General features: G+C 50.0%; 1 protein-coding gene across 1 annotated transcript in view; it reads left to right on the top strand.

The window, feature by feature from the left end:
* Positions 1-25,240, top strand: part of NEURL4 (neuralized E3 ubiquitin protein ligase 4) — a 228,071-nt gene that overhangs the window by 113,099 nt on the left and 89,732 nt on the right. Inside the window, exons 21-22 of the mRNA XM_063950431.1 lie at positions 28-172; positions 243-352. Of these exons, the coding sequence (XP_063806501.1) occupies positions 28-172; positions 243-352 (255 nt within the window). The remainder of the gene's footprint in view (positions 1-27; positions 173-242; positions 353-25,240) is intronic.

Here is a 25,240-nt window from a genome sequence, read left to right as displayed (position 1 = left end):
CTTACATGATGTCCTCCTGTCCGGTAGATGGCTATTTCATGGAGGATTCCCGGTCGTGTGTGTGCCACTGTGACTCGTGTCACAAGCTGCGGGGAGAGGAGATGTACAGTAAGAGGGGAGACCCCCTGCGGGAGTATGCGGAGCCCGGCGGCTGGTGCAGCTTCTCTCTCAGGTACGTAGTGGAAGAGGCGCCTGTAGCATTTCTACACATGTCCTGGTTTCATCACCTGTCTCTCTCACAGGCTCAGCCCGCGGCTCTCGTGTACACAGTACAAGAAATGGCATATCGCATACCAAGGCAGTAGCGCAGGAAGTGTGCGAAGACTGCTAGACCGAGGAGAGCTGCTGCCAGGTGCGTACAGACCGCAGTGATGGTCTCCAGCGACGGGGCTGGGCGGGATGCGGTGCTTGGGGTGGTGATGGCCTCCAGCGACGGTGCTGGGCGGGATGCGGTGCTTGGGAATTGGTGGTCTCCAGCGATGGGGCAGGGCGGGATGCGGTGCTTGGGGTGTGATGGTCACCAGCGACAGGGCTGGGCGGGATGCAGTGCTTGGGGTGGTGATGGTCTCCAGCAACAGGGTGGAATGCGGTGCTTAGGGTGGTGATGGTCTCCAGCGACAGGGTGGGATACGGTGCTTGGGGTGGTGATGGTCTCCAGCGACAGGGTGGGATGCGGTGATGGTCTCACTATACTCTGATAGAACATGAGATGTTGGATATTACATTTGTCAGTGTGATCTGCTCTTCTGTTATTATCCGGTCAGTGACTGTGTCCATGTGACTAGTAACGGGAAGGCTTCTGTTATTATCCGGTCAGTGACTGTGTCCATGTGACTAGTAGCGGGAAGGCTTCTGTTATTATCCGGTCAGTGACTGTGTCCATGTGACTAGTAGCGGGAAGGCTTCTGTTATTATCCGGTCAGTGACTGTGTCCATGTGACTAGTAGCGGGAAGGCTTCTGTTATTATCCGGTCAGTGACTGTGTCCATGTGACTAGTAGTGGGAAGGCTTCTGTTATTATCCGGTCAGTGACTGTGTCCATGTGACTAGTAACGGGAAGGCTTCTGTTATTATCCGGTCAGTGACTGTGTCCATGTGACTAGTAGTGGGAAGGCTTCTGTTATTATCCGGTCAGTGACTATGTCCATGTGACTAGTAGCGGGAAGGCTTCTGTTATTATCCGGTCAGTGACTGTGTCCATGTGACTAGTAACGGGAAGGCTTCTGTTATTATCCGGTCAGTGACTGTGTACATGTGACTAGTAGCGGGAAGGCTTCTGTTATTATCCGGTCAGTGACTATGTCCATGTGACTGGTAGCGGGAAGGCTTCTGTCATTATCCGGTCAGTGACTGTGTCCATGTGACTAGTAGTGGGAAGGCTTCTGTTATTATCCGGTCAGTGACTATGTCCATGTGACTGGTAGCGGGAAGGCTTCTGTCATTATCCGGTCAGTGACTGTGTCCATGTGACTAGTAGCGGGAAGGCTTCTGTTATTATCCGGTCAGTGACTGTGTCCATGTGACAAGTAGCGGGAAGGCTTCAGTTATTATCCGGTCAGTGACTGTGTCCATGTGACTGGTAGCGGGAAGGCTTCTGTTATTATCCGGTCAGTGACTATGTCCATGTGACTGGTAGCGGGAAGGCTTCTGTTATTATCTGGTCAGTGACTGTGTCCATGTGACTGGTAGCGGGAAGGCTTCTGTCATTATCCGGTCAGTGACTGTGTCCATGTGACTAGTAGCGGGAAGGCTTCTGTTATTATCCGGTCAGTGACTGTGTCCATGTGACTGGTAGCGGGAAGGCTTCAGTTATTATCCGGTCAGTGACTGTGTCCATGTGACTGGTAGCGGGAAGGCTTCTGTTATTATCCGGTCAGTGACTATGTCCATGTGACTGGTAGCGGGAAGGCTTCTGTTATTATCTGGTCAGTGACTGTGTCCATGTGACTGGTAGCGGGAAGGCTTCTGTTATTATCTGGTCAGTGACTGTGTCCATGTGACTGGTAGCGGGAAGGCTTCTGTTATTATCCGGTCAGTGACTATGTCCATGTGACTGGTAGCGGGAAGGCTTCTGTCATTATCCGGTCAGTGACTGTGTCCATGTGACTAGTAGTGGGAAGGCTTCTGTTATTATCCGGTCAGTGACTGTGTCCATGTGACTGGTAGCGGGAAGGCTTCTGTCATTATCCGGTCAGTGACTGTGTCCATGTGACTAGTAGCGGGAAGGCTTCTGTTATTATCCGGTCAGTGACTGTGTCCATGTGACTGGTAGCGGGAAGGTTTCTGTTATTATCCGGTCAGTGACTGTGTCCATGTGACTAGTAGCGGGAAGGCTTCTGTTATTATCCGGATAGTGACTGTGTACATGTGACTAGTAACGGGAAGGCTTCTGTTATTATCCGGTCAGTGAGTGTGTCCATGTGACTGGTAGCGGGAAGGCTTCTGTTATTATCCGGTCAGTGACTGTGTCCATGTGACTGGTAGCGGGAAGGCTTCTGTTATTATCCGGTCAGTGACTGTGTCCATGTGACTGGTAGCGGGAAGGTTTCTGTTATTATCCGGTCAGTGACTGTGTCCATGTGACTGGTAGCGGGAAGGCTTCTGTTATTATCCGGTCAGTGACTGTGTCCATGTGACTGGTAGCGGGAAGGCTTCTGTTATTATCCGGTCAGTGTCCGTTTCCATGTGACTGGTAGCGGGAAGGCTTCTGTTATTATCCGGTCAGTGACTGTTTCCATGTGACTAGTAGCGGGAAGGCTTCTGTTATTATCCGGTCAGTGACTGTGTCCATGTGACTGGTAGCGGGAAGGCTTCTGTTATTATCCGGTCAGTGACTGTGTCCATGTGACTGGTAGCGGGAAGGCTTCAGTTATTATCCGGTCAGTGACTGTGTCCATGTGACTGGTAGCGGGAAGGCTTCTGTTATTATCCGGTCAGTGACTATGTCCATGTGACTGGTAGCGGGAAGGCTTCTGTTATTATCTGGTCAGTGACTGTGTCCATGTGACTGGTAGCGGGAAGGCTTCTGTTATTATCTGGTCAGTGACTGTGTCCATGTGACTGGTAGCGGGAAGGCTTCTGTTATTATCCGGTCAGTGACTATGTCCATGTGACTGGTAGCGGGAAGGCTTCTGTCATTATCCGGTCAGTGACTGTGTCCATGTGACTGGTAACGGGAAGGCTTCTGTTATTATCCGGTCAGTGACTGTGTACATGTGACTAGTAACGGGAAGGCTTCTGTTATTATCCGGTCAGTGACTGTGTCCATGTGACTAGTAGTGGGAAGGCTTCTGTTATTATCCGGTCAGTGACTGTGTCCATGTGACTGGTAGCGGGAAGGTTTCTGTTATTATCCGGTCAGTGACTGTGTCCATGTGACTAGTAGCGGGAAGGCTTCTGTTATTATCCGGATAGTGACTGTGTACATGTGACTAGTAACGGGAAGGCTTCTGTTATTATCCGGTCAGTGAGTGTGTCCATGTGACTGGTAGCGGGAAGGCTTCTGTTATTATCCGGTCAGTGTCCGTTTCCATGTGACTGGTAGCGGGAAGGCTTCTGTTATTATCCGGTCAGTGACTGTGTCCATGTGACTGGTAGCGGGAAGGCTTCTGTTATTATCTGGTCAGTGACTGTGTCCATGTGACTAGTAGCGGGAAGGCTTCTGTCATTATCCGGTCAGTGACTGTGTCCATGTGACTGGTAGCGAAAAGGCTTCTGTTATTTTCCGGTCAGTGACTGTGTCCATGTGACTGGTAGCGAAAAGGCTTCTGTTATTTTCCGGTCAGTGACTGTGTCCATGTGACTGGTAGCGGGAAGGCTTCTGTTATTATCCGGTCAGTGACTGTGTCCATGTGACTGGTAACGGGAAGGCTTCTGTTATTATCCGGTCAGTGTCCGTTTCCATGTGACTGGTAGCGGGAAGGCTTCTGTTATTATCCGGTCAGTGACTGTGTCCATGTGACTAGTAGCGGGAAGGCTTCTGTTATTATCCGGTCAGTGACTGTGTCCATGTGACTGGTAGCGGGAAGGCTTCTGTTATTATCCGGTCAGTGACTATGTCCATGTGACTAGTAGCGGGAAGGCTTCTGTTATTATCCGGTCAGTGACTGTGTCCATGTGACTGGTAGCGGGAAGGCTTCTGTTATTATCCGGTCAGTGACTGTGTCCATGTGACTGGTAGCGGGAAGGCTTCTGTTATTATCCGGTCAGTGACTGTGTCCATGTGACTAGTAACGGGAAGGCTTCTGTTATTATCCGGTCAGTGACTGTGTCCATGTGACTAGTAGCGGGAAGGCTTCTGTTATTATCCGGTCAGTGACTATGTCCATGTGACTGGTAGCGGGAAGGCTTCTGTTATTATCCGGTCAGTGACTGTGTCCATGTGACTGGTAGCGGGAAGGCTTCTGTCATTATCCGGTCAGTGACTGTGTGCATGTGACTAGTAGCGGGAAGGCTTCTGTTATTATCCGGTCAGTGACTGTGTCCATGTGACCAGTAGCGGGAAGGCTTCTGTTATTAACCGGTCAGTGACTATGTCCATGTGACTAGTAGCGGGAAGGCTTCTGTTATTATCCGGTCAGTGACTGTGTCCATGTGACTGGTAGCGGGAAGGCTTCTGTTATTATCCGGTCAGTGACTGTGTCTATGTGACTGGTAGCGGGAAGGCTTCTGTTATTATCCAGTCAGTGACTGTGTCCATGTGACTGGTAGCGGGAAGGCTTCTGTCATTATCCGGTCAGTGACTGTGTCCATGTGACTAGTAGCGGGAAGGCTTCTGTTATTATCCGGTCAGTGACTGTGTCTATGTGACTGGTAGCGGGAAGGCTTCTGTTATTATCCAGTCAGTGACTGTGTCCATGTGACTGGTAGCGAAAAGGCTTCTGTTATTTTCCGGTCAGTGACTGTGTCCATGTGACTGGTAGCGAAAAGGCTTCTGTTATTTTCCGGTCAGTGACTGTATCCATGTGACTGGTAGCGGGAAGGCTTCTGTTATTATCCGGTCAGTGACTATGTCCATGTGACTAGTAGCGGGAAGGCTTCTGTTATTATCCGGTCAGTGACTGTGTCCATGTGACTAGTAGCGGGAAGGCTTCTGTTATTATCCGGTCAGTGACTGTGTCCATGTGACTAGTAGCGGGAAGGCTTCTGTTATTATCCGGTCAGTGACTGTGTCCATGTGACTAGTAGCGGGAAGGCTTCTGTTATTTTCCGGTCAGTGACTGTGTCCATGTGACTAGTAGCGGGAAGGTTTCTTTTATTATCCGGTCAGTGAATGTGTCCATGTGACTAGTAACTGGAAGGCTTCTGTTATTATCCGGTCAGTGACGACGTCCATGTGACTAGTAGCGGGAAGGCTTCTGTTATTATCCGGTCAGTGACTGTTTCCATGTGACTAGTAGCGGGAAGGCTTCTGTTATTATCCGGTCAGTGACTATGTCCATGTGACTAGTAGCGGGAAGGCTTCTGTTATTATCCGGTCAGTGACTGTGTCCATGTGACTGGTAGCGGGAAGGCTTCTGTTATTATCCAGTCAGTGACTATGTCCATGTGACTAGTAGCGGGAAGGCTTCTGTTATTATCCGGTCAGTGACTATGTCCATGTGACTAGTAGCGGGAAGGCTTCTGTTACTATCCGGTCAGTGACTATGTCCATGTGACTGGTAGCGGGAAGGCTTCTGTTATTATCCGGTCAGTGACTACGTCCATGTGACTAGTAGCGGGAAGGCTTCTGTTATTATCCGGTCAGTGACTGTTTCCATGTGACTAGTAGCGGGAAGGCTTCTGTTATTATCCGGTCAGTGATTGTGTCCATGTGACTAGTAGCGGGAAGGCTACTGTTATTATCCGGTCAGTGACTAGGTCCATGTGACTAGTAGTGGGAAGGCTTCTGTTATTATCCGGTCAGTGAGTGTGTCCATGTGACTGGTAGCGGGAAGGCTTCTGTTATTATCCGGTCAGTGACTGTGTCCATGTGACTAGTAGAGGGAAGGTTTCTGTTATTATCCGGTCAGTGACTGTGTCCATGTGACTAGTAGAGGGAAGGTTTCTGTTATTATCCGGTCAGTGATTGTGTCCATGTGACTAGTAACGGGAAGGCTTCTGTTATTATCCGGTCAGTGACTGTGTCCATGTGACTAGTAGCGGGAAGGCTTCTGGTATTATCTGGTCAGTGACTGTGTCCATGTGACTAGTAGCGGGAAGGCTTCTGTTATTATCTGGTCAGTGACTGTGTCCATGTGACTAGTAGCGGGAAGGCTTCTGTTATTATCCGGTCAGTGACTGTGTACATGTGACTGGTAGCGGGAAGGCTTCTGTTATTATCTGGTCAGTGACTGTTTCCATGTGACTAGTAGCGGGAAGGCTTCTGTTATTATCCGGTCAGTGACTGTGTCCATGTGACTGGTAGCGGGAAGGCTTCTGTTATTATCCGGTCAGTGACTGTGTCCATGTGACTAGTAGCGGGAAGGCTTCTGTTATTATCCGGTCAGTGACTGTTTCCATGTGACTAGTAGCGGGAAGGCTTCTGTTATTATCCGGTCAGTGACTGTTTCCATGTGACTAGTAGCGGGAAGGCTTCTGTTATTATCCGGTCAGTGACTGTTTCCATGTGACTAGTAGCGGGAAGGCTTCTGTTATTATCCGGTCAGTGACTGTGTCCATGTGACTAGTAGCGGGAAGGCTTCTGTTATTATCCGGTCAGTGACTATGTCCATGTGACTGGTAGCGGGAAGGCTTCTGTTATTATCCGGTCAGTGACTATGTCCATGTGACTGGTAGCGGGAAGGCTTCTGTTATTATCCGGTCAGTGACTATGTCCATGTGACTAGTAGCGGGAAGGCTTCTGTTATTATCCGGTCAGTGACTGTGTCCATGTGACCGGTAGCGGGAAGGCTTCTGTTATTATCCGGTCAGTGACTGTGTCCATGTGACTGGTAGCGGGAAGTCTTCTGTTATTATCCGGTCAGTGACTGTGTCCATGTGACTAGTAACGGGAAGACTTCTGTTATTATCCGGTCAGTGACTGTGTCCATGTGACTAGTAGCGGGAAGGCTTCTGTTATTATCCGGTCAGTGACTGTTTCCATGTGACTAGCAGCGGGAAGGCTTCTGTTATTATACGGTCAGTGACTGTGTCCATGTGACTGGTAGCGGGAAGGCTTCTGTTATTATACGGTCAGTGACTGTGTCCATGTGACTGGTAGCGGGAAGGCTTCTGTTATTATCCGGTCAGTGACTGTGTCCATGTGACTAGTAGCGGGAAGGCTTCTGTTATTATCCGGATAGTGACTGTGTCCATGTGACTAGTAACGGGAAGGCTTCTGTTATTATCCGGTCAGTGACTGTGTCCATGTGACTGGTAGCGGGAAGGCTTCTGTTATTATCCGGTCAGTGACTGTGTCCATGTGACTGGTAGCGGGAAGGCTTCTGTTATTATCCGGTCAGTGACTGTGTCCATGTGACTGGTAGCGGGAAGGCTTCTGTTATTATCCGGTCAGTGACTGTGTCCATGTGACTGGTAGCGAAAAGGCTTCTGTTATTTTCCGGTCAGTGACTGTGTCCATGTGACTGGTAGCGAAAAGGCTTCTGTTATTTTCCGGTCAGTGACTGTGTCCATGTGACTGGTAGCGGGAAGGCTTCTGTTATTATCCGGTCAGTGACTGTGTCCATGTGACTGGTAACGGGAAGGCTTCTGTTATTATCCGGTCAGTGTCCGTTTCCATGTGACTGGTAGCGGGAAGGCTTCTGTTATTATCCGGTCAGTGACTGTGTCCATGTGACTAGTAGAGGGAAGGTTTCTGTTATTATCCGGTCAGTGATTGTGTCCATGTGACTAGTAACGGGAAGGCTTCTGTTATTATCCGGTCAGTGATTGTGTCCATGTGACTAGTAACGGGAAGGCTTCTGTTATTATCCGGTCAGTGACTGTGTCCATGTGACTAGTAGCGGGAAGGCTTCTGTTATTATCTGGTCAGTGACTGTGTCCATGTGACTAGTAGCGGGAAGGCTTCTGTTATTATCTGGTCAGTGACTGTGTCCATGTGACTAGTAGCGGGAAGGCTTCTGTCATTATCCGGTCAGTGACTGTGTCCATGTGACTGGTAGCGAAAAGGCTTCTGTTATTTTCCGGTCAGTGACTGTGTCCATGTGACTGGTAGCGAAAAGGCTTCTGTTATTTTCCGGTCAGTGACTGTGTCCATGTGACTGGTAGCGGGAAGGCTTCTGTTATTATCCGGTCAGTGACTATGTCCATGTGACTAGTAGCGGGAAGGCTTCTGTTATTATCTGGTCAGTGACTGTGTCCATGTGACTAGTAGCGGGAAGGCTTCTGTTATTATCTGGTCAGTGACTGTGTCCATGTGACTAGTAGCGGGAAGGCTTCTGTTATTATCCGGTCAGTGACTGTGTACATGTGACTGGTAGCGGGAAGGCTTCTGTTATTATCTGGTCAGTGACTGTTTCCATGTGACTGGTAGCGGGAAGGCTTCTGTTATTATCCGGTCAGTGACTGTGTCCATGTGACTGGTAGCGGGAAGGCTTCTGTTATTATCCGGTCAGTGACTGTGTCCATGTGACTGGTAGCGGGAAGGCTTCTGTTATTATCCGGTCAGTGACTGTTTCCATGTGACTAGTAGCGGGAAGGCTTCTGTTATTATCCGGTCAGTGACTGTTTCCATGTGACTAGTAGCGGGAAGGCTTCTGTTATTATCCGGTCAGTGACTATGTCCATGTGACTGGTAGCGGGAAGGCTTCTGTTATTATCCGGTCAGTGACTATGTCCATGTGACTAGTAGCGGGAAGGCTTCTGTTATTATCCGGTCAGTGACTGTGTCCATGTGACCGGTAGCGGGAAGGCTTCTGTTATTATCCGGTCAGTGATTGTGTCCATGTGACTAGTAACGGGAAGGCTTCTGTTATTATCCGGTCAGTGACTGTGTCCATGTGACTAGTAGAGGGAAGGTTTCTGTTATTATCCGGTCAGTGATTGTGTCCATGTGACTAGTAACGGGAAGGCTTCTGTTATTATCCGGTCAGTGACTGTGTCCATGTGACTAGTAGCGGGAAGGCTTCTGTTATTATCCGGTCAGTGACTGTGTCCATGTGACTAGTAGCGGGAAGGCTTCTGTTATTATCCGGTCAGTGACTGTGTCCATGTGACTAGTAGCGGGAAGGCTTCTGTTATTATCTGGTCAGTGACTGTGTCCATGTGACTAGTAGCGGGAAGGCTTCTGTTATTATCTGGTCAGTGACTGTGTCCATGTGACTAGTAGCGGGAAGGCTTCTGTCATTATCCGGTCAGTGACTGTGTCCATGTGACTGGTAGCGAAAAGGCTTCTGTTATTTTCCGGTCAGTGACTGTGTCCATGTGACTGGTAGCGAAAAGGCTTCTGTTATTTTCCGGTCAGTGACTGTGTCCATGTGACTGGTAGCGGGAAGGCTTCTGTTATTATCCGGTCAGTGACTGTGTCCATGTGACTGGTAGCGGGAAGGCTTCTGTTATTATCCGGTCAGTGACTGTGTCCATGTGACTGGTAGCGGGAAGGCTTCTGTTATTATCCGGTCAGTGACTGTTTCCATGTGACTAGTAGCGGGAAGGCTTCTGTTATTATCCGGTCAGTGACTGTTTCCATGTGACTAGTAGCGGGAAGGCTTCTGTTATTATCCGGTCAGTGACTGTTTCCATGTGACTAGTAGCGGGAAGGCTTCTGTTATTATCCGGTCAGTGACTGTGTCCATGTGACTAGTAGCGGGAAGGCTTCTGTTATTATCCGGTCAGTGACTATGTCCATGTGACTGGTAGCGGGAAGGCTTCTGTTATTATCCGGTCAGTGACTATGTCCATGTGACTGGTAGCGGGAAGGCTTCTGTTATTATCCGGTCAGTGACTATGTCCATGTGACTAGTAGCGGGAAGGCTTCTGTTATTATCCGGTCAGTGACTGTGTCCATGTGACCGGTAGCGGGAAGGCTTCTGTTATTATCCGGTCAGTGACTGTGTCCATGTGACTGGTAGTGGGAAGTCTTCTGTTATTATCCGGTCAGTGACTGTGTCCATGTGACTAGTAACGGGAAGACTTCTGTTATTATCCGGTCAGTGACTGTTTCCATGTGACTAGCAGCGGGAAGGCTTCTGTTATTATACGGTCAGTGACTGTGTCCATGTGACTGGTAGTGGGAAGGCTTCTGTTATTATCCGGTCAGTGACTGTGTCCATGTGACTGGTAGCGGGAAGGCTTCTGTTATTATCCGGTCAGTGACTGTGTCCATGTGACTAGTAGCGGGAAGGCTTCTGTTATTATCCGGATAGTGACTGTGTCCATGTGACTAGTAACGGGAAGGCTTCTGTTATTATCCGGTCAGTGACTGTGTCCATGTGACTGGTAGCGGGAAGGCTTCTGTTATTATCCGGTCAGTGACTGTGTCCATGTGACTGGTAGCGGGAAGGCTTCTGTTATTATCCGGTCAGTGACTGTGTCCATGTGACTGGTAACGGAAAGGCTTCTGTTATTATCCGGTCAGTGTCCGTTTCCATGTGACTGGTAGCGGGAAGGCTTCTGTTATTATCCGGTCAGTGACTGTGTCCATGTGACTGGTAGCGGGAAGGCTTCTGTTATTATCCGGTCAGTGACTGTGTCCATGTGACTGGTAGCGGGAAGGCTTCTGTTATTATCCGGTCAGTGACTGTGTCCATGTGACTGGTAGCGAAAAGGCTTCTGTTATTTTCCGGTCAGTGACTGTGTCCATGTGACTGGTAGCGAAAAGGCTTCTGTTATTTTCCGGTCAGTGACTGTGTCCATGTGACTGGTAGCGGGAAGGCTTCTGTTATTATCCGGTCAGTGACTGTGTCCATGTGACTGGTAACGGGAAGGCTTCTGTTATTATCCGGTCAGTGTCCGTTTCCATGTGACTGGTAGCGGGAAGGCTTCTGTTATTATCCGGTCAGTGACTGTGTCCATGTGACTAGTAGAGGGAAGGTTTCTGTTATTATCCGGTCAGTGATTGTGTCCATGTGACTAGTAACGGGAAGGCTTCTGTTATTATCCGGTCAGTGATTGTGTCCATGTGACTAGTAACGGGAAGGCTTCTGTTATTATCCGGTCAGTGACTGTGTCCATGTGACTAGTAGCGGGAAGGCTTCTGTTATTATCTGGTCAGTGACTGTGTCCATGTGACTAGTAGCGGGAAGGCTTCTGTTATTATCTGGTCAGTGACTGTGTCCATGTGACTAGTAGCGGGAAGGCTTCTGTCATTATCCGGTCAGTGACTGTGTCCGTGTGACTGGTAGCGAAAAGGCTTCTGTTATTTTCCGGTCAGTGACTGTGTCCATGTGACTGGTAGCGAAAAGGCTTCTGTTATTTTCCGGTCAGTGACTGTGTCCATGTGACTGGTAGCGGGAAGGCTTCTGTTATTATCCGGTCAGTGACTATGTCCATGTGACTAGTAGCGGGAAGGCTTCTGTTATTATCTGGTCAGTGACTGTGTCCATGTGACTAGTAGCGGGAAGGCTTCTGTTATTATCTGGTCAGTGACTGTGTCCATGTGACTGGTAGCGGGAAGGCTTCTGTTATTATCTGGTCAGTGACTGTTTCCATGTGACTAGTAGCGGGAAGGCTTCTGTTATTATCCGGTCAGTGACTGTGTCCATGTGACTGGTAGCGGGAAGGCTTCTGTTATTATCCGGTCAGTGACTGTGTCCATGTGACTGGTAGCGGGAAGGCTTCTGTTATTATCCGGTCAGTGACTGTGTCCATGTGACTGGTAGCGGGAAGGCTTCTGTTATTATCCGGTCAGTGACTGTTTCCATGTGACTAGTAGCGGGAAGGCTTCTGTTATTATCCGGTCAGTGACTGTTTCCATGTGACTAGTAGCGGGAAGGCTTCTGTTATTATCCGGTCAGTGACTGTTTCCATGTGACTAGTAGCGGGAAGGCTTCTGTTATTATCCGGTCAGTGAGTGTGTCCATGTGACTAGTAGCGGGAAGGCTTCTGTTATTATCCGGTCAGTGACTGTGTCCATGTGACTAGTAGAGGGAAGGTTTCTGTTATTATCCGGTCAGTGATTGTGTCCATGTGACTAGTAACGGGAAGGCTTCTGTTATTATCCGGTCAGTGACTGTGTCCATGTGACTAGTAGCGGGAAGGCTTCTGTTATTATCTGGTCAGTGACTGTGTCCATGTGACTAGTAGCGGGAAGGCTTCTGTTATTATCCGGTCAGTGACTGTGTACATGTGACTAGTAGCGGGAAGGCTTCTGTTATTATCCGGTCAGTGACTGTGTACATGTGACTGGTAGCGGGAAGGCTTCTGTTATTATCCGGTCAGTGACTGTGTACATGTGACTGGTAGCGGGAAGGCTTCTGTTATTATCCGGTCAGTGACTGTTTCCATGTGACTAGTAGCGGGAAGGCTTCTGTTATTATCCGGTCAGTGACTGTTTCCATGTGACTAGTAGCGGGAAGGCTTCTGTTATTATCCGGTCAGTGACTGTATCCATGTGACTGGTAGCGGGAAGGCTTCTGTTATTATCCGGTCAGTGACTGTGTCCATGTGACTGGTAGCGGGAAGGCTTCTGTTATTATCCGGTCAGTGACTGTGTCCATGTGACTGGTAGCGGGAAGGCTTCTGTTATTATCCGGTCAGTGACTGTTTCCATGTGACTAGTAGCGGGAAGGCTTCTGTTATTATCCGGTCAGTGACTGTTTCCATGTGACTAGTAGCGGGAAGGCTTCTGTTATTATCCGGTCAGTGACTGTTTCCATGTGACTAGTAGCGGGAAGGCTTCTGTTATTATCCGGTCAGTGACTGTGTCCATGTGACTAGTAGCGGGAAGGCTTCTGTTATTATCCGGTCAGTGACTGTGTCCATGTGACTGGTAGCGGGAAGGCTTCTGTTATTATCCGGTCAGTGACTATGTCCATGTGACTGGTAGCGGGAAGGCTTCTGTTATTATCCGGTCAGTGACTATGTCCATGTGACTAGTAGCGGGAAGGCTTCTGTTATTATCCGGTCAGTGACTGTGTCCATGTGACCGGTAGCGGGAAGGCTTCTGTTATTATCCGGTCAGTGACTGTGTCCATGTGACTGGTAGTGGGAAGTCTTCTGTTATTATCCGGTCAGTGACTGTGTCCATGTGACTAGTAACGGGAAGACTTCTGTTATTATCCGGTCAGTGACTGTGTCCATGTGACTAGTAGCGGGAAGGCTTCTGTTATTATCCGGTCAGTGACTGTTTCCATGTGACTAGCAGCGGGAAGGCTTCTGTTATTATACGGTCAGTGACTGTGTCCATGTGACTGGTAGCGGGAAGGCTTCTGTTATTATCCGGTCAGTGACTGTGTCCATGTGACTGGTAGCGGGAAGGCTTCTGTTATTATCCGGTCAGTGACTGTGTCCATGTGACTAGTAGCGGGAAGGCTTCTGTTATTATCCGGATAGTGACTGTGTCCATGTGACTAGTAACGGGAAGGCTTCTGTTATTATCCGGTCAGTGACTGTGTCCATGTGACTAGTAGAGGGAAGGCTTCTGTTATTATCCGGTCAGTGATTGTGTCCATGTGACTAGTAACGGGAAGGCTTCTGTTATTATCCGGTCAGTGACTGTGTCCATGTGACTAGTAGCGGGAAGGCTTCTGTTATTATCCGGTCAGTGACTATGTCCATGTGACTAGTAGCGGGAAGGCTTCTGTTATTATCCGGTCAGTGACTACGTCCATGTGACTAGTAGCGGGAAGGCTTCTGTTATTATCCGGTCAGTGACTGTGTCCATGTGACTGGTAGTGGGAAGTCTTCTGTTATTATCCGGTCAGTGACTGTGTCCATGTGACTAGTAACGGGAAGACTTCTGTTATTATCCGGTCAGTGACTGTGTCCATGTGACTAGTAGCGGGAAGACTTCTGTTATTATCCGGTCAGTGACTGTGTCTATGTGACTAGTAGCGGGAAGGCTTCTGTTATTATCCGGTCAGTGACTGTTTCCATGTGACTAGCAGCGGGAAGGCTTCTGTTATTATACGGTCAGTGACTGTGTCCATGTGACTGGTAGCGGGAAGGCTTCTGTTATTATCCGGTCAGTGACTGTGTCCATGTGACTGGTAGCGGGAAGGCTTCTGTTATTATCCGGTCAGTGACTGTGTCCATGTGACTGGTAGCGGGAAGGCTTCTGTTATTATCCGGTCAGTGACTATGTCCATGTGACTAGTAACGGGAAGGCTTCTGTTATTATCCGGTCAGTGACTGTGTCCATGTGACTGGTAGCGGGAAGGCTTCTGTTATTATCCGGTCAGTGACTGTGTCCATGTGACTGGTAGCGGGAAGGCTTCTGTTATTATCCGGATAGTGACTGTGTCCATGTGACTAGTAACGGGAAGGCTTCTGTTATTATCCGGTCAGTGACTGTGTCCATGTGACTGGTAGCGGGAAGGCTTCTGTTATTATCCGGTCAGTGACTGTGTCCATGTGACTGGTAGCGGGAAGGCTTCTGTTATTATCCGGTCAGTGACTGTGTCCATGTGACTGGTAACGGAAAGGCTTCTGTTATTATCCGGTCAGTGTCCGTTTCCATGTGACTGGTAGCGGGAAGGCTTCTGTTATTATCCGGTCAGTGACTGTGTCCATGTGACTGGTAGCAGGAAGGCTTCTGTTATTATCCGGTCAGTGACTGTGTCCATGTGACTGGTAGCGGGAAGGCTTCTGTTATTATCCGGTCAGTGACTATGTCCATGTGACTGGTAGCGGGAAGGCTTCTGTTATTATCTGGTCAGTGACTGTGTCCATGTGACTAGTAGCGGGAAGGCTTCTGTCATTATCCGGTCAGTGACTGTGTCCATGTGACTGGTAGCGAAAAGGCTTCTGTTATTTTCCGGTCAGTGACTGTGTCCATGTGACTGGTAGCGAAAAGGCTTCTGTTATTTTCCGGTCAGTGACTGTGTCCATGTGACTGGTAGCGGGAAGGCTTCTGTCATTATCCGGTCAGTGACTGTGTCCATGTGACTGGTAGCGAAAAGGCTTCTGTTATTTTCCGGTCAGTGACTGTGTCCATGTGACTGGTAGCGGGAAGGCTTCTGTTATTATCCGGTCAGTGACTGTGTCCATGTGACTGGTAACGGGAAGGCTTCTGTTATTATCCGGTCAGTGTCCGTTTCCATGTGACTGGTAGCGGGAAGGCTTCTGTTATTATCCGGTCAGTGACTGTGTCCATGTGACTAGTAGCGGGAAGGCTTCTGTTATTATCCGGTCAGTGACTGTGTCCATGTGACTGGTAGCGGGAAGGCTTCTGTTATTATCCGTTCAGTGACTATGTCCATGTGACTGGTAGCGGGAAGGCTTCTGTTATTATCTGGTCAGTAACTGTGTCCATGTGACTAGTAGCGGGAAGGCTTCTGTCATTATCCGGTCAGTGACTGTGTCCATGTGACTGGTAGCGAAAAGGCTTCTGTTATTTTCCGGTCAGTGACTGTGTCCATGTGACTGGTAGCGAAAAGGCTTCTGTTATTTTCCGGTCAGTGACTGTGTCCATGTGACTGGTAGCGAAAAGGCTTCTGTTATTTTCCGGTCAGTGACTGTGTCCATGTGACTGGTAGCGGGAAGGCTTCTGTTATTTTCCGGTCAGTGACTGTGTCCATGTGACTAGTAGCGGGAAGGCTTCTGTTATTATCCGGTCAGTGACTGTGTCCATGTGACTGGTAGCGGGAAGGCTTCTGTTATTATCCGGTCAGTGACTGTGTCCATGTGACTGGTAGCGGGAAGGCTTCTGTCATTATCCGGTCAGTGACTGTGTCCATGTGACTGGTAGCGAAAAGGCTTCTGTTATTTTCCGGTCAGTGACTGTGTCCATGTGACTGGTAGCGAAAAGGCTTCTGTTATTTTCCGGTCAGTGACTGTGTCCATGTGACTGGTAGCGGGAAGGCTTCTGTTATTATCCGGTCAGTGACTATGTCCATGGGGTCGATTCTATTCGGCAACTAATGAATAGCGTCGGGAATTAGCTCCCGACGCTATTCAATTCAGCAACTAATTACCTGCAATTGTCGGGAATTCTTCTCTCATCCCCGGGGGATGAGAAGAGAAACCCGACAAAAGTGCTGCCTCGCGGCCGGCGCGAGGCTGATTCTGTCGGGAATCAGCCTCGCGCCGGGGAGTTAAGACGGAGAATGCCCGTTCTCCCGACAATTCAACCTGTTTTGTCGGCGAGAACGGGCCATCGCCGACGTAACTAGTTGCTGAATTGAATAGCGTCGGGAGCTAATTCCCGGCGCTATTCATTAGTTGCCGAATAGAATCGACCCCCATGTGACTAGTAGCGGGAAGGCTTCTGTTATTATCCGGTCAGTGACTGTGTCCATGTGACTGGTAGCGGGAAGGCTTCTGTTATTATCCGGTCAGTGACTGTGTCCATGTGACTGGTAGCGGGAAGGCTTCTGTTATTATCCGGTCAGTGACTGTGTCCATGTGACTAGTAACGGGAAGGCTTCTGTTATTATCCGGTCAGTGACTGTGTCCATGTGACTAGTAGCGGGAAGGCTTCTGTTATTATCCGGTCAGTGACTGTGTCCATGTGACTAGTAGCGGGAAGGCTTCTGTTATTATCCGGTCAGTGACTGTGTCCATGTGACTAGTAGCGGGAAGGCTTCTGTTATTATCCGGTCAGTGACTGTGTCCATGTGACTAGTAGCGGGAAGGTTTCTGTTATTATCCGGTCAGTGACTGTGTCCATGTGAATAGTAACTGGAAGGCTTCTGTTATTATCCGGTCAGTGACGACGTCCATGTGACTAGTAGCGGGAAGGCTTCTGTTATTATCCGGTCAGTGACTACGTCCATGTGACTAGTAGCGGGAAGGCTTCTGTTATTATCCGGTCAGTGATTGTGTCCATGTGACTAGTAGCGGGAAGGCTACTGTTGTTATCCGGTCAGTGACTATGTCCATGTGACTAGTAGCGGGAAGGCTTCTGTTATTATCCGGTCAGTGACTGTGTCCATGTGACTGGTAGCGGGAAGGCTTCTGTTATTATCTGGTCAGTGACTGTGTCCATGTGACTAGTAGCGGGAAGGCTTCTGTTATTATCCGGTCAGTGATTGTTTCCATGTGACTAGTAGCGGGAAGGCTTCAGTTATTATCCGGTCAGTGACTATGTCCATGTGACTGGTAGCGGGAAGGCTTCTGTTATTATCCGGTCAGTGTCCGTTTCCATGTGACTAGTAGCGGGAAGGCTTCTGTTATTATCCGATCAGTGATTGTTTCCGTGTGACTAGTAGCGGGAAGGCTTCTGTTATTATCCGGTCAGTGATTGTGTCCATGTGACTAGTAGCGGGAAGGCTTCTGTTATTATCCGGTCAGTGACTGTTTCCATGTGACTAGTAGCGGGAAGGCTTCTGTTATTATCCGGTCAGTGACTGTGTCCATGTGACTGGTAGCGGGAAGGCTTCTGTTATTATCCGGTCAGTGACTGTGTCCATGTGACTAGTAACGGGAAGGCTTCTGTTATTATCCGGTCAGTGACTGTGTCCATGTGACTGGTAGCGGGAAGGCTTCTGTTATTATCCGGTCAGGGATTGTGTCCATGTGACTTGTAGCGGGAAGGCTTCTGTTATTATCCGGTCAGTGACTGTGTCCTTGTGACTAGTAGCGGGAAGGCTTCTGTTATTATCCAGTCAGTGACTGTGTGCATGTGACTAGTAGCGGGAAGGCTTCTGTTATTATCCGGTCAGTGACTTTGTCCATGTGACTGGTAGCGGGAAGGCTTCTGTTATTATCCGGTCAGTGACTGTGTCCATGTGACTAGTAACGGGAAGGCTTCTGTTATTATCCGGTCAGTGACTGTGTCCATGTGACTAGTAGCGGGAAGGCTTCTGTTATTATCTGGTCAGTGACTATGTCCATGTGACTGGTAGCGGGAAGGCTTCTGTTATTATCCGGTCAGTGACTGTGTCAATGTGACTAGTAACGTGAAGGCTTCTGTTATTATCCGGTCAGTGACTGTGTCCATGTGACTGGTAGCGGGAAGGCTTCTGTTATTATCCGGATAGTGACTGTGTACATGTGACTAGTAGCGGGAAGGCTTCTGTTATTATCCGGTCAGTGACTATGTCCATGTGACTGGTAGCGGGAAGGCTTCTGTTATTATCCGGTCAGTGACTGTGTCCATGTGACTAGTAGCGGGAAGGCTTCTGTTTTTATCCGGTCAGTGACTGTGTCCATGTGACTAGTAGCGGGAAGGCTTCTGTTACTATCCGGTCAGTGACTGTCCATGTGACTAGTAGCGGGAAGGCTTCTGTTATTATCCGGTCAGTGACTGTGTCCATGTGACTAGTTGCGGGAAGGCTTCTGTTATTATCCGGTCAGTGACTGTGTCCATGTGACTAGTAGCGGGAAGGCTTCTGTTATTATCCGGTCAGTGACTGTCCATGTGACTAGTAGCGGGAAGGCTTCTGTTATTATCCGGTCAGTGACTGTGTCCATGTGACTAGTAGCGGGAAGGCTTCTGTTATTATCCGGTCAGTGACTGTGTCCATGTGACTAGTAGCGGGAAGGCTTCTGTTATTATTCTGTCAGTGACTGTGTCCATGTGACTGGTAGCGGGAAGGCTTCTGTTATTATCCTGTCAGTGACTGTATCAATGTGACTAGTAACGTGAAGGCTTCTGTTATTATCCGGTCAGTGACTGTGTCCATGTGACTGGTAGCGGGAAGGCTTCTGTTATTATCCGGTCAGTGACTGTGTCCATGTGACTGGTAGCGGGAAGGCTTCTGTTATTATCCGGTCAGTGACTGTATCAATGTGACTAGTAACGTGAAGGCTTCTGTTATTATCCAGTCAGTGACTGTGTCCATGTGACTGGTAGCGGGAAGGCTTCTGTTATTATCCGGTCAGTGACTGTGTCCATGTGACTAGTAACGTGAAGGCTTCTGTTATTATCCGGTCAGTGACTGTGTCCATGTGACTGGTAGCGGGAAGGCTTCTGTTATTATCCGGTCAGTGACTGTGTCCATGTGACTGGTAGCGGGAAGGCTTCTGTTATTATCCGGTCAGTGACTGTGTCCATGTGACTAGTAACGGGAAGGCTTCTGTTATTATCCGGTCAGTGACTGTGTCCATGTGACTAGTAACGTGAAGGCTTCTGTTATTATCCGGTCAGTGACTGTGTCCATGTGACTGGTAGCGGGAAGGCTTCTGTTATTATCCGGTCAGTGACTGTGTCCATGTGACTGGTAGCGGGAAGGCTTCTGTTATTATCCGGTCAGTGACTGTTTCCATGTGACTGGTAGCGGGAAGGCTTCTGTTATTATCCGGTCAGTGACTGTGTCCATGTGACTGGTAGCGGGAAGGTTTCTGTTATTATCCGGTCAGTGACTGTGTCCATGTGACTAGTAGCGGGAAGGCTTCTGTTATTATCCGGTCAGTGACTGTGTCCATGTGACTAGTAGCGGGAAGGCTTCTGTTATTATCCGGTCAGTGACTGTGTCCATGTGACTGGTAGCGGGAAGGCTTCTGTTATTATCCGGTCAGTGACTGTATCAATGTGACTAGTAACGTGAAGGCTTCTGTTATTATCCGGTCAGTGACTGTGTCCATGTGACTGGTAGCGGGAAGGCTTCTGTTATTATCCGGTCAGTGACTGTGTCCATGTGACTAGTAGCGGGAAGGCTTCTGTTATTATCCGGTCAGTGACTGTGTCCATGTGACTGGTAGCGGGAAGGCTTCTGTTATTATCCGGTCAGTGACTGTGTCCATGTGACTAGTAGCGGGAAGGCTTCTGTGTGCAGCGGAATATTGTCCTCTGTGATACAGAATGGCTGTGCAGGTTGATCTTCCTCATATCTGTGTTGCGTTGCGATGGAGTATGCAGTTGCTAGATATGTTGCGATGGATTTGGTGTGCGTCTCTTTTGGGTGGCTGCAGAGGTTCATAGGGGTCCACAGGGATTACCCTGGGGTGTAGGTGGTTGGAGACTGACAGGGCACCAAACAGTTAAAGCTTTTGCTCCTAGGATGCACCGGTCCCTCCTCCCCTACACCCCGCCCCCAGCTAAACAGGAGCAGCCCCAAGATCTCTCTTATGATGTCGCTAATTTTTAGCATATTCATGTTCAGAGCTCGCAGGACTGGGCTGTCCTATAGAATGCTCAGAGGACAGCCTCTCCTCAGAAGCACTGGAGGACAGCCTCTCCTCAGAAGCACTGGAGGACAGCCTCTCCTCAGAAGCACTGGAGGACAGCCTCTCCTCAGAAGCACTGGAGGACAGCCTCTCCTCAGAAGCACTGGAGGACAGCCTCTCCTCAGAAGCACTGGAGGACAGCCTCTCCTCAGAAGCACTGGAGGACAGCCCCTCCTCAGAAGCACTGGAGGACAGCCTCTCCTCAGAAGCACTGGAGGACAGCCTCTCCTCAGAAGCACTGGAGGACAGCCTCTCCTCAGAAGCACTGGAGGACAGCCTCTCCTCAGAAGCACTGGAGGACAGCCTCTCCTCAGAAGCACTGGAGGACAGCCTCTCCTCAGAAGCACTGGAGGACAGCCTCTCCTCAGAAGCACTGGAGGACAGCCTCTCCTCAGAAGCACTGGAGGACAGCCTCTCCTCAGAAGCACTGGAGGACAGCCTCTCCTCAGAAGCACTGGAGGACAGCCTCTCCTCAGAAGCACTGGAGGACAGCCTCTCCTCAGAAGCACTGGAGGACAGCCTCTCCTCAGAAGCACTGGAGGACAGCAGGACAGCCTCTCATCAGGTGCGCTGGAGGACAGCCTCTCATCAGGTGCGCTGGAGGACAGCCCCTCATCAGGTGCGCTGGAGGACAGCCCCTCATCAGGTGCGCTGGAGGACAGCCCCTCATCAGGTGCGCTGGAGGACAGCCCCTCATCAGGTGCGCTGGAGGACAGCCCCTCATCAGGTGCGCTGGAGGACAGCCCCTCATCAGGTGCGCTGGAGTACAGCCCCTCATCAGGTGCGCTGGAGTACAGCCCCTCATCAGGTGCGCTGGAGGACAGCCTCTCATCAGGTGCGCTGGAGGACAGCCTCTCATCAGGTGCGCTGGAGGACAGCCTCTCATCAGGTGCGCTGGAGGACAGCCTCTCCTCAGGTGCGCTGGAGGACAGCCCCTCATCAGGTGCGCTGGAGGACAGCCCGTCATCAGGTGCGCTGGAGGACAGCCCGTCATCAGGTGCGCTGGAGGACAGCCCGTCATCAGGTGCGCTGGAGGACAGCCCGTCATCAGGTGCGCTGGAGGACAGCCCGTCATCAGGTGCGCTGGAGGACAGCCCGTCATCAGGTGCGCTGGAGGACAGCCCGTCATCAGGTGCGCTGGAGGACAGCCCGTCATCAGGTGCGCTGGAGGACAGCCCGTCATCAGGTGCGCTGGAGGACAGCCCGTCATCAGGTGCGCTGGAGGACAGCCCGTCATCAGGTGCGCTGGAGGACAGCCCGTCATCAGGTGCGCTGGAGGACAGCCCGTCATCAGGTGCGCTGGAGGACAGCCCGTCATCAGGTGCGCTGGAGGACAGCCCGTCATCAGGTGCGCTGGAGGACAGCCCGTCATCAGGTGCGCTGGAGGACAGCCCGTCATCAGGTGCGCTGGAGGACAGCCCGTCATCAGGTGCACTGGAGGACAGCCCCTCATCAGAAGCTACCAGGGAACAACTGGCCCACATCTCCCATGTCGGGGAGGCAGTCTCTTACCTGGGAGAAGCAGCCTTGGATACTGGACTTGCTAGCCTCTAGAGCAGTGATTTTCCACCTTTTTTTATTCGCGGCACACCGAACAATATTTCAAAATTGCCAAGGCACACCATCAAAAAACACACATTGGCCCTCACAGTGAAAAAAAAATCCACACATAGGGGTAAATTTACTAAGGTTGGAGTTTTTTAGAACTGGTGATGTTGCCCATAGCAACCAATCAGATTCTACTTAATATTTGTCTAGCTGCTTCTAGAAGATGATAGATACAATCTGGTTGCTATGGGCAACATCACCAGTTCTAAAAATCTCCCACCTTAGTAAATGTACCCCATACTGTACATTGGCCTACACAGAAAAAAACAATCACATTGCTCCCTACATAAATCCTATTGCTCCCCACATAAATCAATCGCATTGCTCCCCACATAAATCATGTTGCTCACACATAAATCAATCACATTTCTCCTCACATAAATCCTATTGCTCCCCACATGAATTATTCACATTATTCCCCCCATAGATCCATAAATCCTATTGCTCCCCACAGGAGAGATAACATAACAAATATTAACCCCTACCGGTCAGCTGTCCTCCTCCCTGTCCCTCAGTGGTGGGGGTTGTTCATAGTGTAGTGCTGCGAATACTGAGCAGCGGGCGGTCAGGCAGGTGTGGATGTGGGTGGGCAAGGAAAGCTGTGGATGCAGACGGGAACTGAAGATGTGTATGCAGGTGGATGGGCTGGCTGGGTGGTGAGATGCGGCGGCTGTGACCTATGATATCACACCGCCGTGTCATCAAGGCATAGGTCACGGCCAGAGCATGACTGATCCTCTAAGAAGAGCCCGGGCCAACAGTGCACTTTGAAGGTGCAAGAAGCTGCTCTGGCTCCGCGGCACACCTTGCAACTGGTCGCGGCACACTAGTGTGCCACGGCACACTGGTTGAAAAAGCCTGCTCTAAAGTGTCTGCAACCGCTGTGGTCGCTCAAAGGGTCCTGTGGCTATGGTTCTGGAAGACAGTGATTCCTAAAAGGTGCTTGAATCTCTACCCTTCTCTGGAAATATATTGTTTGGCGCTGAATTGCACCTTCCAAACCTGCCTGTTTACCTTCAGCTGCTACCCCAAAACCTAGACCGTCTTCTTTTTGGTCCTTTCACCCCCAGGGTAAGGCTGAAGGCCAGTTCTTTCCCAGGCAAGAGTAGCTCGCACAAGACCTCCAAACCTCGCTCTAAACAGGCTTGAGCTGACAGATGTACAGCTACGAAGCCTGAAAACAAACCCTCTCCATGATTGGACGGGCCGTCATCTGGGGACCCCAGAGTGGGTAGGCCGACTTCTTCAGTTTGCAGAATCCTGGTGTCAGACCACCACAGACGCCTGGGTATGAGAAGTGGTCTCTCACGGGTATTCTCTCACCTTTCTGAGACATCCTCCTCAGCAGTTCTTTTGTGCAGGTCTTCCATCAGATCCCATCAAGGCCCTGGCCCTCCAAACAGCCATCCATTCCCAACTGCATTCAGGAGTAATTATACCGGTCCACCCTGTACAACGAGAGAGAGGTTTTTATTCCGTGATCTTCCTTGTTCGGAAACCGAGTGATGGCTGTCGGCCTATTTTCAACCTCACATCAGTCAACAAGTTTATCCGCGTGCATGGACACTCCGTTCCATTGTCCTGGCAACAGAACCTGCAGACTTTATGGCGTCTGTAAACATTCAGGATGCCTACCTGCATTTGCTTATTACTCCCAAACATCAACAATTCCTCAGATTTGCTGTCCTTCAGCAACATTATCAATTTCAGGCATTACCCTTCTGCCTGTCTACTGCCCCTCGGGTCTTTACCAAAATAATGGCGGTCATGGCAGCACATCATGGATTCAAAATACTCCCATACCTGGATGATTTTCTGTTAGCACAATCCCCAGAAGTTCTCCAGCACCATCTTCTGCTGACAATTGCCTTCCTACAGGAACACGGGTGGCTCATCAATTGGAAAAAGTCCTCTGTCTCCCTCTCGGAGGCTGTCACATCTAGGAGCACTCCTTGATTCTCAGGTGCAGATGATTTTTCTGTCAGCAGACAAAATTATGGCGCTTCACCTGCACATATGCAAATTCAAATACTTCAGAGTCGACGAGTGTTTATCCACTCTGCAATGTAAGTTCTGGGGTCTACGGTCTCCACTTTTGACATGGTGGAATATGCCCAGTTTCACTCAAGGCCTCTCTGTGACCGGACGGTTCCGTCCCCAGTACACAGAATGGATGCTTAGGTCACACAGGACCTGGCCACATAGGGGATTCCCGCTTACCGTCAGTAACCGCCTGTTACTGACTCCACCCACTGCGCTGTGGGCGGGTTTATGCTGCCACCACCAAACTCCTAACCTGCCGTGGCGTTTGGAACCACAGTTCTGCTCTGTATGTGTCGACACACTGCCTTACCACACCTGTGTGGTATTGACGAATCCCCACTAGTCCTCTACCGGTAGCTGGCGGAAGGCGGAACTTGGAGACGCTGATTCACCCTAGACAGCCGGTGAACGGGGCTAGGTTTCGCATAGCCCTGTAGGTCACAAGATGACGCAATCTTCTTGAGGCAGATGATGTTTTAATGCCAACAAATAGTTCTGAAAAGAACTTCAGCAGTACAGCAAGATGTTTACAGCAGAATGAAGATGGTACAATACACTTTTCATGGGGCAACTGCCCTCCTTTTATCCTACTCCAATACACAATACCACAGGGGGTAAGCCCGCCCTGTGGTTTACAACCAATCAATGTTTACCCATGGGCCGTGCATGCCTTGGTCACATGCACAGCTAGCATTGTCCTCTATGGACACTGGGGAGTGGTCACTCTCCTTTGACTGTCCCATCCTGGAGGATCAGGATACGCCCCGGTGCCGTTCAGTCTAGGCTGGGGGAAGTTTTCCCGCCTAAACTGACTTCCAGAAACCTGCCCGGGACCTAGCCCACTGTCTGCAGCCTGGATTCGGGTTCCAGAGCTGTAGAGCCTAGATCCCCGGTCAGGGTTTCCAGGCCAGTACGGGTTATCTCCATGGAGCTCCAGAAAACCACTCAGCTTGTTCCAAAGCTGAGCTTCTCCTCTCTCTTCCAATGCCACTTTCAAGTGTGAGGCTGGAAGGGAAAGTATTCAGTTTTTGGGGAAAAGGTCTGGGAGAATCCATCAGCCTGCACAGCCATGGATTCCCCCCTCCTGGGACACACAACCAAGTAAGTGAAATTTGCCTTAAAATACATTTAAAATACACTGTACATTCCCCTCTAAATATACACTGAGCCTGTGCCCTGCACAGGCTCCACATACCCAGGCACTGCAGTGCCTCATAACACAATATATAAATATATATATATATATATATTACATTTAAAAACCATAGTTCTGTTTTTATTCTGCCTAGCGCTCAGCGCTGGGCTACCTTAATCCTGCAGCCTGGGGGACCGCTGGGCTCTCCCCAGGGGCAGCAGGACACACTGGGAGCTAGAAGCACCGCTGAGGGCTGGGGGTGTGCTGGCTGCAGCAGGGGCTAACTTCCACATGCCCCGCTGCTGC

The sequence above is a fragment of the Pseudophryne corroboree genome (genome assembly GCF_028390025.1).
Source record: "Pseudophryne corroboree isolate aPseCor3 chromosome 6 unlocalized genomic scaffold, aPseCor3.hap2 SUPER_6_unloc_3, whole genome shotgun sequence".
Lineage (NCBI taxonomy): Eukaryota > Metazoa > Chordata > Amphibia > Anura > Myobatrachidae > Pseudophryne > Pseudophryne corroboree.
This window is presented reverse-complemented; position numbering and strand designations above follow the sequence as displayed.